Genomic DNA, 12,893 nt, shown 5'->3' with positions numbered 1-12,893 from the left:
AAGTTTGGGGAGACGCCGCGTGAGGTTCTCCGTGGGCCGGACCACCACAGGAGGTGCTGAGTGCTTGTAGGGCAGGATCCGGTGCAACTAGGCGTGAGGTTATGAGTGGCAGAATTCAAGCCCAGTAGGAATCAGGTTCTGCATGGTGGGGCGGGCTCTGTCATCTGGGAGCGGGAATTTGCGCGCTGAGGGTGGAACCCCCAAAATAAGGGGGCGGGACCTATTTGGAGGGGTGGGCTTTAGCCTCGTGGGCGTGGCTACGCGGCGGGGGGTGGGAGCTTAAAGCAAGAGGAGGCGGGTCCTGTAGAAAGGGGCGGGGCCCAATTGTCTGGGGCGGGGATAATGTCATGGGGGGGGGGGACCCTGCGGGGCGGGGCGGGCTCCGGATTCGCACACCAGCCCTTGCTAGTCTGGGTTGGGGCGGCTTTTGGAGGAAGCCGGAAGCAGCGACGGCCTCAGCTCCAGAGACATGGCGGGCGTTAAAGGTACACCGCGACCCCCCCGCTCGCGGCTGGTGGTTGGGGTCGCCTCGGCTCCGAACTGTGCGGCGAGCGGCGTGCTGAGCGTGCGGGCTCTTGCAGACCCCGGCCTCCCGGGTGCGCTGCAGCGGTGTTTCGCGGACCCTATAAACGGTCGCGCCCACGCCCGCCAGACCCCTAGTGGGGTCTTCCCCTGTGGGATGTGCATTCCCCTGTCGCCTCCTAGGCTTGTCAGTTCTCCGCAGGTCACACCAGGGTCCCACAACCTCACCTTCCTGCTCCTCCGCAGTTTCCTGTGGCTTACAGAGAAGCCTTTGTCTCCAGGCTGGGTGTTGGAAACTTGGGTCTGTTGTTTCTTACGATTTTCTAGATGGGCAGAATTAATTCCGGGCGTTTAGCAGTGAAAAGTAACCGGAAATACTCTATTCGTCGCAACCTTGGGGCTGTGATTAGGTGGGATTTTTAACAAGACTTTGGTACTTTCTTGAGTGTTTTCTTTAACTCGACTGTGAACAGACAAAGCAGAGGGTGTGCTGTTTTGTGTTTTTGAATGGTAATAAAAGGGCGTGCCCAGATTACCATCCCGATGAATGAAGAGCAATGGGGATCCCGAGTGGGAACGTAGTTATTGGAAGGCTTCCTGCTATTTGGGTTTCTGATCATCTGCACGTAGTAGACTAACTTGTCTCTGTATTGGACTTCCTTTCTTTGAAAAGTGTCCACTAAGACCTTACCACTAACCAACATGTGCACAGATGAACACAGTGTATACGCATGTGTGAACTTTGGGTGCACTACGAATGTATCTTTGTGAGAAGCTATCTTAGTAAACGTGATTTACTTGGGCAGCGTCCACTATATAATATATCCATATGAAGGAAGTGCCGAAAACAGGAAAAATGGTGTCTCACTGCTATAGTGTTTGGTCATGGCCAGAAAGTACAAAACAGTAGCAGTTTGTGTGTGTGTGTGTGCGAGCGCTAGAGATCAAGTAGTGAAAAGGAACACAGGCTATGGAGTGGACACGAACTAAGCAAAGTAAAAAATTTTGCAGGCAATTCAACTGTTATTGAAAGATTATATTGGAGACTTAGGATAAAAAATAAATGAGAATTTTTTACTGGGTTGACAACTGCAGCTAATTCTATTGCTGGGTAAGTAGATGAGGTGTGCTCGGAGACAGTTGGGAGCATAGAGATAATATGTTGGGGTGAATCATGTCCCTCTAAAGATATGTTCAAGTTGTAACTCCCTAATGTCAAATAAGGGTGTGACCTTATTTGTAAACAACAGATGTTCCCAACCCAAGGTAGTACTGCCTTGCATGATGTCCTTCAGATAAGAGAGAAATTTGTCTTCGAAGACTCACAGAGAAAGCACCCCATAAGGATGGAAGCTGAGGGCTACCTACAAGGTAGTGGTCCTCAACCTTCCTGATGCTGCGACCCTTTAATACAGTTCCCCATGTTGTGATGACCTTCAACCATAAAATTATTTTCGTTGCTACTTCATAAGTGTAATTTTGCTACTGTTATGAATTGTAATGTAAATATCTGCTTTCTGATGATCTTAGGGTGACCTTGTGAAAGGGTCTTTTGGCCTTCCAAAGGGGTCACAACCCACAGGTTGGGAACTACTGGCACTTTCTGCCATGCCTTAAGACTTGAGTTTGATCCCTGGGATCCACAGGGTAGAGAACCAACTCTTACAAGTTGACCTCTGACCTCCACATGTGTGCATGCACAATGGCACACTCCCATAATTAGATAAACCTGAATAAATAATTTTTTAAAATTATAACAAAAGCAATAATAGGAATTGGGGTGGTGTCGCTGCAAGCCAAACAGTAGTATGGACTCCAGCGGTGCTGGGCACTAGTTAGGAAGGCAGCTTGTTTCCTCAGCCTTCAGGAGGAGAATGGCCCAGCCAACACTTTGGCTCCAGGACTAGGAGAATTATCAGTCACCCCGTTTGTGGTAATCCACTGTGAATCTCCTCCATGGGGGAAGGTGCTAGAAGAAGGAGTACTTCAGGGATGTATAGGGCTCTGTAAGGGGTGGATTGAGACCGGAATATATTCCAACTGGACAGCACAACATATGGCCAGGACAGAGGTCATGAAAGAACACATCTTCTTTTCTTGTCCTCAGGAACTTGGCGGTGAAGGGGAGGAGGATTGACCCTGGAGAAGTTAGGGGTCAGATTATAGTGAGCCTCTAGTGATAAAACAACTTGCAGCCTGTGACCAGAATGCAAGGTGACATGTGGGCACCTGGTCATCTGGGTGGAGGATGATAGGAAGAGGTTCAGTTGGCAGCAGCGGGAGAGCAGAGCATAGGGGCTGCCCTGACGCAGGAGCAAAGCGTTCAAGAGAAGACGGTTGTGTTGACTGAGGGCTGGGTAAAGTGAGTTATTTTAATTTGCTGGAGAGCACGGCTATGGTTTCAGTCCTCGAAGACTGATCTTCAGGAGAAGAAGAAGCATGTGTTTGGAAGGGTGGAGATGGGGTAGGTGTGGGAGGTCATTTTACTTGTTGGATTTGAGGTCCTTGTTGGCTTTGGCTCTGTGGGCACAGTAGTCCAGATTAGAAGTGGAGTTCTTAGGATCTGCTGTGGACCGGAGCTTTCGTTATAGCTGGGCTCTATAACCTTGTTCTGAGAGCTTTGAGTTGACCTTAACTTTTCGGCAGTCAAGGGTAAAGTGAAAAGAGAGGGTCTTGAGTTGTTGGTTAGCTCCAACGGAAAATAAGAAACTGTGGCAAGACGGCTCCGCAGGTAAAGGTGCTTGCTGTGCAAGCTGAGTGATCTCAGTTCAATCCCAGCAACCCATGGGAAGGGGAAGGAGAGCACTGACTTCACAGGTTGTCTTCACCTGTGCTGTGGCACATATATCCCCCTCCACACGCACACATCATTCTTATACATGATTTAAAAAGAGAGGGACTAGGCAGAGAATGCAGTTCCTGAACACACACACGCACGCACACACACGCACGCACACACGCAGGGCTTAAAGGCATTGAGCAGAAATACGGTTGTTCGCTTCGAGATGGTTTGGGAACAGAAAGAAGAAGTAGGTCTGTGGTTCACATGCCCTAGGTTCCCGGAAGAGAGAACACCGCAGGCTGTTTGTCACAGAGGAGCAGGACAAGGCTGCAAGGAAAAGGCCAGGCAACTTTTAAACGCACAGATATTTGTCCATGAACAATACCCTATTTTTTTTGAACAATACCATATTAACAGAAAAGGTAGAAACTAAGATAGAAATCCTTCCTCATCCCCTGACGTCTGTATTTATCCGGGTTTCCTGGAAAGCATAATGGTATCTTTCTACTGAACCGTCTCCCCAAATAAATCTTCACTAGTCAGTGACTAATTATATTAGGGATTTTAGGAAGGAAATTTGGATGATTCAGTGTCTTGTGCTTTTGATTTGTTATTTTATCAAATACCATAACTAGGTGAGTGGAAACCTGCCATAGCCAGCGTCAGCTGAGTCCCCTTTGTCAAGCAGTGTGTATGACGACTTAATTTAACTTAATTTAATTTCCATAAACTCAAATGAAGTAGGACCACCATTGCCATTTTACAGGTAAGAAACTAGGCGCAGAGAGTTCCAGCTGCCTAAGGTCATACAACCGCTGGTTGCATCATTGATATCTGAATGACCCATTTGGTATCTGAGAGTTAACTCGAGGGCAGTCATGTAGAAAAATGGAAAGGTCTGGATGCTTTGATGTGAGTTTCCAGTGCTTGTGGGGATTTCTGTTATGGCTATTAGCTGGGGACAGTCTCCTCTGAAGCTGTGTGGTGAGCTCCCCACGGGTGGTGACAAGCCTGCCTGTCCTCCGCTGGCAAGTGTAGAGAGAACCCATGTGGCAGGTAGGGGCAGGTTGCCAGACTGGCCAGAGACCTTTCACCTTTGGTTTTAAAGGGGTGGACGCCGGCAGGCGTTGTTCTCACTTTGGGCTATTGCAACAAAGCACCCACAAACTGGGTAGTTTAAATGGCTTCATCCTGAGTACTGGGAGACAGGAAGTCCAAGATTCAGGAGCAGACAGAGTCAAACAGGGAACTGTAGTTTCTTCCTCTTGTGACAAGAATACTGATCCTGTCAACTCTACCGTCATGTTCTCATCTAAATACAGCGACTTTCTCAATGTATGGCTGTGCATGCCTGTTATCCCAGCTCCCAAGCTGTGGAGGCAGGAGGATCTCCTGTCGGAAGCCAGCTTGGACGGCATTGTTTTAAAGAAAGCAAACCCAAAGGCTTCACGTCTTAAAGCCATCTCACCAGGAGTTACGATTTCAAATATGTAAATTTAGAAAGTACACAGACCTTCAGTCACATGGTAGTACTCACTGGATAGTCAGATGTAACATCAATTAATATCATAAGCACATTGCTACAGTTCTTAAATTTGCTTAAAAGCTCTCCTTAAATTTCATTTTAAAAATGTCTGTGGGTGTGCACATGTCATAGCAGACCTGTGGGGCGAGAAAGAGTTGGTTTTCTTCCAGAGTGTGGGTCCCGGAGATTGAACTCAAGTTGTAGGGCTTGGCTGCAGTCGCCTTTATCTCTTGAGCCATCCTGTCAGCCCCCTGTGCTTCCTTTGAAGAGAAAATGTGTTATTGAGATATATTCAGATACCACAAACTCAGCCTTTTTAAAGGTAAAGTTCTACTGACTTTATCATACTCACAAGGTTGTGCTGCAACACGCCATCTTTTCCCATGACATTTGCCATCTTTTAAACAAAACGCTGTACCTGTTAGTGGCTTCTGGACCTATTGCCCGTAACTAACCACGGTAGACCCTTTAACCTTTACCTGTGTTTTCCACAGCTCTCGTGGCACTGTCCTTCAGCGGGGCTATTGGACTGACTTTTCTTATGCTGGGGTGTGCCTTGGAGGACTATGGGTAAGTTGTTTGGAAAAGGAATTGCTCTGTGTGTGTGTGTTTGTGTGTGTGTGTGTGTGCGTGCGTGCACACACACACGCAGGGAGTGTATGTAGTTATTTGTGGAGGTAATATGTCGGTGATATGTCTTCCAGTCTCTACAGGTTTTTTTTTTTTTTTTTTTTTTTTTTTGAGACAGGGTCTCTAAGTGAACCTGGAACTTTCTCATTTGGCTAGACAGGCCAGCAAGCTATGCAGATCCTCCTGTCTCTACACCACCATCCCCCCCCCCCTTGGGGGCTGGGTTTACTGATGCACACCACTGCATCGAGCTTTTTACATAAATACTAGGACTTGAACTCCCGTCTTTATGCTTGCAGAGCAAGCACTTTGCCTACTGAGCTGTTTCCCCAGTTCTCCAAGAGTCTTCTCTTTGTGTCTCTGTTACTGTTCCTATCAGAGTCTGAGCAGTGTGGCCCCTGCTGTAATGCACAAATTGGTGAGGTCCAGATTAGGAATTCAGCGCCTTTAGGCACCAGTGTAGTTATGTGGAGAAAGCTCTTTTTTTAAAACAAACAAACAAACAAACAAACAAACAAAAAAACCGGATGTATTCATTTAATAAACAGCTGTTCAGCTCTGAGCCTGGAGCATGGGGATGTGAGAATGAGTTCTGCCCTCAGGAGCTTGCAGGTGAAGTGTGGGGGTGGGGGAGACAATTCATTGAGGAAACAAGAGCATAGAGACAGTGGGAGCACAGAGGGCAGACCTGCACGGTTCTCCTGAGCGGAGACTTAGTGGATGAGCCAGAGTTTCTCTGCATCCCAGGCATAGGGAACAGTCAGTAAGTAGCCTTTATCCTACAGCCCACTCAGGAAGGATTAATCCAGCGTGTAGAGCCACCTTGCAGGCCCCATGGAGGAGGTTAGAGCTGGGAAAGCTTTCCTTGAGGCTAGGACTGTGTTAACTGAGACTGTAGTCCAGGAGGAGCCTAAGGGCCCCTACCAGAGCTAGAGCAAAACTGGGGCCTGGAGTAGTAGAAATGGAAGGAAATGGACTGTGTAGGTGGCAGGAGTCTTTATTCACTGAGGTCGGGGCTCTAGCAAGTTCCTGCCAGCTCGAATGAGTGGTGAGTGGCTTGGATGCCTTGACCTAAAAATGTGCTGCTGAGACCAGCTAGGACCAGTTTTTGTGACCTCGGTCTTAGGTTTTCTGTTGCTGGGATAAAACACCATGACCAAAAGCATCTTAGGGAGAAAGGGTTTATTTCATTCTATAGTTGTAGTTCCTCAGGGAGGGAAGTCAGGGGCGACAGTCTAGGCAGGAGCTGAAGCAGAGGTCGCGAGTATGCGGGTTGCTGACTTGCTCCTCATGGCTGGCTTTCTTATATCCCCAGGACCACTTGCTCAGGGTGGTACCACAGGGTGCCACCACACACAGTGGACTGCGCCTTCCTCATCAATCGTAAATCATGAAAACGCCCCACAGGCAAGACTATAGGCCAATCTCATGGAGGTGTTTTCTCAAGTGGGGTTCTCTCTTCTCAAGTGACTCTAGCTTGTGTCAAGTTGGCAAAAAATAAAAAACAAAACCAAAAACAAAAAACTCACCAGGAAAACATTACTGATTCAACTCTGCCATGGAGTTAGAAGTGACCACACACATTACTGAAACATGATGTAAGCAGAAACACTTGTTCGGAGTTTTCACGGCTATCACTGTATTCTTGCAGAGGGGTAATGTCGTTCCCTTTCCTGCCTGGGAAGCCAAAGCCCAGCATAGCGAAAGCCTTGCTGGTTGCCCAGTGGTCAACGGGCGATGTGGCTCTCTGCTCTGCCTCTCGGCCCTGGCACTGTCTGTCCTTCTATGACTAACTGAGTCCCGGTGTTTGGATTCTCTGTAATGTGGCATGTCTCCGTGGGATGAGAGCAGCACTCGTCACTGCTGCCACAAAGAGACTCGTCTGTGACAGTAACTTGGGGTTTTCATCTGCATGAGAAGTTGGCACACTGGCCTGTATAGCCGCTGCCCACTTCTGTGGGTAAGGCCTTGTTGGGACCACCGTCACCACTTTTGCTCCACAGTGGCAGAGTGTAGAGGTGACAGAGACCTGCGATTGCCTGGCCACTCGTGTTTTCTATTTGGTCTTTTACAGAAAAGGGTTTGCCAGTTTTTGGCCTTCCTGTTTAGTGAATCATGTTAGGTTCATGCTGAATTTTACATATGAAAAGACTGCTTCCACACGAGATGTTCCCTTGCAGGAGGATTGCTCTGCTGGGGACAGTCTCTTAGATTGTGCCTCAGAAAACTGTCACAGCGTTCCTGGGAGAGTGCAGGTGGCACTTAGGTCCCTGCTCTGTGACTTGCTCCTCGCTGTCTTGGTCCTGCTGTTACCTGGCAGTCCTTTCCAGTGATTTCTGGAATATGTTCTAATCACCTCTGAAGTTTCAGATGAGGAGCCTGCATTCTTGTGTCCATCCCGAGTCTGCCTGCTGAAGGACACTCCCTTCTTGCTTCCTGGTTATCACCCTGACTTCCTATGTCTGTGACTTCACCCCAGGGGTGCTTGCTGTGTGGGTGGATCTGTGTGATTACAGGTTGGCGACGGTGTGTGTTATTGTGCCATGTGTTTATGATAATGACTGGCCTGTATGTTGTTCTTTAATGGGTATCTAACCAAAGGCGACAAGGTTGATAGATTATTCTGGAAGTATTTACAGGGAAAACAATGGGAAATTCAGTGGCTATGGCTATTCTTAACGGGTGGTTTTGCTCCTTTGTGTAGGGTTACATTTGTAATCTACTGTAATAGAAGGTAGGGCTGGGTACATCTAGTGAACAAATGTGCATTTTCGTTCCTTCATTACTAAATTCTTTTGTCCCCCCCCCCCCCACCTATTTAACAAGTGGAGATTGACTAAGACAAATCACATCTCTGTTCTAATGAGAGCAAAGATACCAAGTGGTGCTGTGCAGAAAGCTAGGAAGGGCGTTGTAGGCAGGGATCCCTGGGGTCACCTCCAGGAAGGGATCTCCCAGCTTAGACTGCACTGCGGTGAGAAGAGCCCAAGGCAAGCGTGAGACCTGAGCGTGCTTGGAGCAGGGAGGAGGCTGTGGTGGCTGCAGACTAAGAGAGTGAGGGTGGGCTGGTCCAGAATGAATAGAAGAAATGAAAGCAATGGATATGAAGCCTGGTTTGTGTTTCATTTTAAATCATCGGATGCTTTTGTGCCTGCATGCCCTAAAGATCTTCCTGAAACTAGTGTGTATAAACCACTGGATTGTGTTCTGTAGGGAAAGTGGAGGTGGCTTTTTAAGATCCTGTCCTTGGAGTTGCTGGTCATGGCCAGCTGTACAGCTCAGTGATAGAGTTCTTGCCGAGCTTGTCCAGAGTCTTGGGCTCAGTCCCCTGCACTGCAAAAAACTATAGGTTTGTAATATAACACCCTATAGTTGTTTCTTAACATAATATAAGCTACATATGTATTAGTGAATAAGTAACATTTTTTCTAACTATTTCTATGCCTGGTAGAAATATTTTCATGTGATAATATTCATAGTTGATTAATGTTTTTACTTAGATATATAAAATGATATTAAAACAACAGTATGCTATGAGTTAAGATGTAACATTTCTTGGGTTTCGTCTTGGTTCCACTGATGACAGCGTTTACTGGCCTCTGTTCGTCTTGCTTTTCTACGTCATCTCGCCCGTCCCCTACTTCATTGCCAAGCGGGTCACATATGACTCCGATGCGACCAGCAGTGCCTGTCGGGAGCTGGCGTATTTCTTCACGACTGGGATTGTTGTTTCTGCTTTTGGATTTCCCGTTATTCTGGCTCGCGTGTCTGTGGTGAGTTCTGTTTTCTATTGTTTTACTCGGCAGTCGGGGTTCGTTTCGAAGGCCTGCGCCTGAGACCTCAAGTTCATTACCATTACTTCGACTCTCCGTGAAGCCAGATGTAGCTTGAGTTTATCTCTCCTACTTGAGATTCATCAGTGTCTTGATCGAATTTTCAAAATGCTTTCTTTCTCTCACTACGTTTAGTCAAATCATGTGATTTCTTGCCTTTTCCACATTAAGCCATTCTTTTCAATCATTCTTAGATTCCTGCCTCTTGTACCGCAGGGCGATCCATAGAGACGGTAGAAACACTGCTAAGACAATCAGAAAGTGAAGGTCATATCAAATTAAAACCAGGAACGTATTCTCAGTACTCTGGGACATACTGAGGAATCTCTAGTGACTGATGACATCACCACAATCAGTGTAGGCTTTTTTTTTATTCTTTTGGCATGTAAAACAAACACTGTGGGTATAATTTATTCAGTTTCTTGATGTTCTCCAGTTCTCCTACTCTTTGTTTTTATTCTGCCAACCACATTGGCTATCAAACAGTACAGATAGATACAAATCTTGTTTATGCATTCAGCACTAAATACCATTTATGAAATGCCAGGATTGAGACGTCCAGACTGTCGGCTCTCATAGAGCACCACCATGTCCTGATGAGGACGTATGCTAAAGGACACTCCATATAGGGAGGAAAATTGATAATACCGTAGGAGTACCAGGAAGAGAGAAATGCCAGTCGCTGCTTGATTTGGGCCTCTAGAGCCAAATAGGGTTTTGGTTAAAGTAGAGAAGGCTATCGGGGCGGCCCCCAAGTGTGAAAATGCAGCGTGTGGAATAAAGAACAGTGATATGATGGAGCAGAGAGGAGGCCCTGAGAGTAAGGCCGGAAATGCCTCTGAGGCCACTGAGCCAGAGCCCCTAATGCTGCCTCAGCCTGAACTTACTCAAGCCATGCGGCCTCTGAAGCTCTGAACACAAGTTGGCCCTGCTCTGACTCTGCAGCCAAAGGATTCCTGTTTGCGCTTTCAGCACCGTGGTTATGAAGAAACTTTCATTGATGTTTCTGTCGGTTAATTTGAAGCCAAAAGAAAAAAAAATGCCCACTAGAGGGTACTCTCGTCCCCAGCTATGCTTCCATCAACCGACATGCCTAGCTAGAATGCTTTCCTATGAATGCAGATCATTGTGTAAAGTGTCCTTGCCTAGGAAAGCCGCAAGCATGCGGGACTTTCAGTTCCCGTTCTCTGTGAAAGGGGCTGAGGCATGCAGAGCGTTCGCACCTGATGTTGGAGTTGATCATCAGTCATCTTGCTTACCTGTGTTTTGCTTGAGGCAGTTATTGTCAGCTAAAACCAAGCAAGCAGAGACCTTTCTACAGGGACAGTGTTAAGGAGGATACTAGACTTAATTAAAACGCATCATGGACTCAATTAACTAATGACTGAGAAGCTCCCTGTGGCGTTTCTGTGGGGGTTTCTGGTGCAGAGAATGAGAGACTTAGGAAGAGTCCAGCCTGAAGACGACTTACGCTTTCTCTTGCGTTTCAGATCAAGTGGGGAGCCTGTGGCCTTGTGCTGGCTGGCAATGCTGTCATTTTCCTCACGATTCAAGGCTTTTTCCTCGTCTTCGGAAGAGGAGATGATTTCAGTTGGGAACAGTGGTAGCGCTTTATTCTGACGGAAAGCATCGAGTCTCTTAGTATTTGTACTGTACGTATACACGTGTGCACATGTGGTGTTTTCTTACGGATTTTAATACGCTGAGTTTTTTATACCTTTATGTCGTGATCATCCGAGGGAAGATGCTGTAAACGAAAGATGAGGTTTATTTGTAACAAACAGGTCATTCCATCGGCTCCGATTTTTCTCGGGATGTGCTGGGGCAGATGGGTTAAAGCCCAGGAGAACTGGCATTCTCGTGTACACTGTAGGCTCATCTCAGAGTCTCATCCACACAGAGCATCAACATCTGCCAGGAGCTTATCGGGGATGAAGGATCTGAAGCCCCCGTTAGACCAGGTGCATTTGATGGGACTCCACCTTCTCACGTGCATGTTATCCCAGAGGAGTAAGCATCATATCCAGCTCCCCGTCTTCTCCTTGACACAACCATGTAATCTGTGGGGGTTTCATGCTCATTTGCAAAAAAAAAAAAAAAAATCCTGCCCCTTGTTAAAAACAAGTTCAGACTCTTGGTGTTTCGAAAATGTCTAAACCTATAATATCTGTGATGTTCCTCAACTTTTGGGGGACCTGGGTAGGGTGTGGTGGCATGCATGCCTCTAATCCCAGCACTCAGGAGGCAGAAGTAGGCAGATCTCTGTGAATTTGAGGTCAGCCTGGGCTACAAAGTGAATTCCAGGACAGCCAAGGCTACACAGAGAAACCCTGTCTCAAAAAACAAAAGACAAAAAAAAAAAAAAAAAAAAAAAAAAAAAAAAAAAAAAAAAAAAAAAAAAAAAAAAAAAAAAAAAAAAAAAAAAAAAAAAAAAAAAAAAAAAAAAAAAAAAAAAAAAAAAGAGCAAGCAACAACAAAACATTGGGGGAACCTCTTTTTAGGAGGGAACAATTAAGTCCTCACATCATTTAAAGGTCAATAGCTGTTTGCACAGAATAAGTTACAAAATCACCCAAAAGCCCCTCTGGGATGCAGGGAGGGAAGCTGGACTGGAACCCATTCCTGCTTTAAGTGGAGGAGAACACAGACAATTCTTTGAAATTTCCTTTTAAACTTTGTACTTCCCTGTCCCTTTCCGGTGTCTCCTGTCCCTGCCCCATTTGTGCTTGCTGGCGCTGGCCTCTCCTGGAGGTGTGTGAGGGTCAGGAGCAAGCAGAGGGTGAGGGCTTCTTTGGGTTTATGTTGGTGCCCTTTTTGTCCTTTGTGTCGAACTTGATGTCGCCTCCACAGGAAGCACGGGGATCCACCCCAAATTGGTTCTTATAAACCATTTTTCTAGCCCATCCTTTTTTTATCTGCGACCTATCGGGAGAAGGAAGCGAAAACAGCCACGTCCTGAGGACGCCGACAGCGGTCAGCGGAGCTGCAGCATTAGTGTTGGTAGCTGGCGAGTGTCCAGAGCACTGGACCCTTGTGGCTTGTGGTCTGAGGACTCAACACACCGTCTCCAGGTGGTGCGACACTGCGACCAGCAGACGGACAGACAGCGGACAGCGTGCAATGTTACCCTTTGGCCTTGTGCATGATACTATGTTTTCAATATTTTGTGCACTTATAGAATTGTTGTCGTTTCTAGTATTGACATTAGAAAAATTATTTAGATACTTGATCATTTTAACCAGCATTTTTAATCATGACACTTGCTATTGCAATAAATTAGACTTTCAACACTGACGGAGAGTTGAATTTCTTGTCTTTCATCTCTGGTTACCTTGCTTAAAAGATGAGTGAGGATTTCTTGACGTTTTGGAATGGGCACTTGTGAGCAGTGATGCTCTTAGAATAGTTGCCGTGATTTCTGTGATGCTGCCTTCCAGTGTCCAGTTGGCTGCAGTAACTGTTCTTTCCCTCAGATGGCAGCAATAGCCGTCAACTGATCCTTTTTTTTTTTTTTTTTTCTCAGAAGGGTCCTGGTTGTTTATACACATCTCAAGTAACCACGATGGCTTTAATGTAGAAGCTTAAAGCGTTACTTTCCCCC

At 46.6% G+C, this 12,893-nt stretch overlaps 1 protein-coding gene across 3 annotated transcripts; it reads left to right on the top strand.

Annotated features, from left to right (window-relative positions):
• On the top strand, positions 1–12,586 carry Leprot (leptin receptor overlapping transcript). 3 transcript variants are annotated; one of them, XM_050136138.1, is made up of 4 exons: positions 1–53; positions 5,324–5,399; positions 9,046–9,232; positions 10,783–12,586. In XM_050136138.1, the coding sequence occupies exons 2-4, from the start codon at positions 5,371–5,373 to the stop codon at positions 10,897–10,899; spliced, it is 333 nt and encodes a 110-aa protein (XP_049992095.1). In that variant the 5' UTR covers positions 1–53; positions 5,324–5,370; the 3' UTR covers positions 10,900–12,586. The 3 variants fall into 3 exon arrangements, with proteins under 3 accessions (XP_049992095.1, XP_049992094.1, XP_049992096.1); XM_050136137.1 differs by lacking the exon at positions 1–53 and adding an exon at positions 369–485; XM_050136139.1 differs by lacking the exon at positions 1–53 and adding an exon at positions 559–823.
• Positions 12,587–12,893: the final 307 nt, after the last annotated feature.

This window comes from Alexandromys fortis, unplaced genomic scaffold (assembly GCF_014885135.2).
Source record: "Alexandromys fortis isolate MF-2015 unplaced genomic scaffold, M_Fortis_MF-2015_v1.1 scaffold_13, whole genome shotgun sequence".
In the NCBI taxonomy this organism is placed as follows: Eukaryota; Metazoa; Chordata; class Mammalia; order Rodentia; family Cricetidae; genus Alexandromys; species Alexandromys fortis.
The sequence above is the reverse complement of the archived record's forward strand: the minus strand, read 5'-3'. Positions and strand labels throughout refer to the sequence as shown.

Excerpts from the sequence above, each read along its gene's own strand:
- Leprot (XM_050136137.1), top strand. Across the intron at positions 5,400-9,045 it reads TGTGCCTTGGAGGACTATGG|CGTTTACTGGCCTCTGTTCG; the intron begins GTAAGTTGTTTG and ends CACTGATGACAG. Across the intron at positions 9,233-10,782 it reads TTCTGGCTCGCGTGTCTGTG|ATCAAGTGGGGAGCCTGTGG; the intron begins GTGAGTTCTGTT and ends CTTGCGTTTCAG.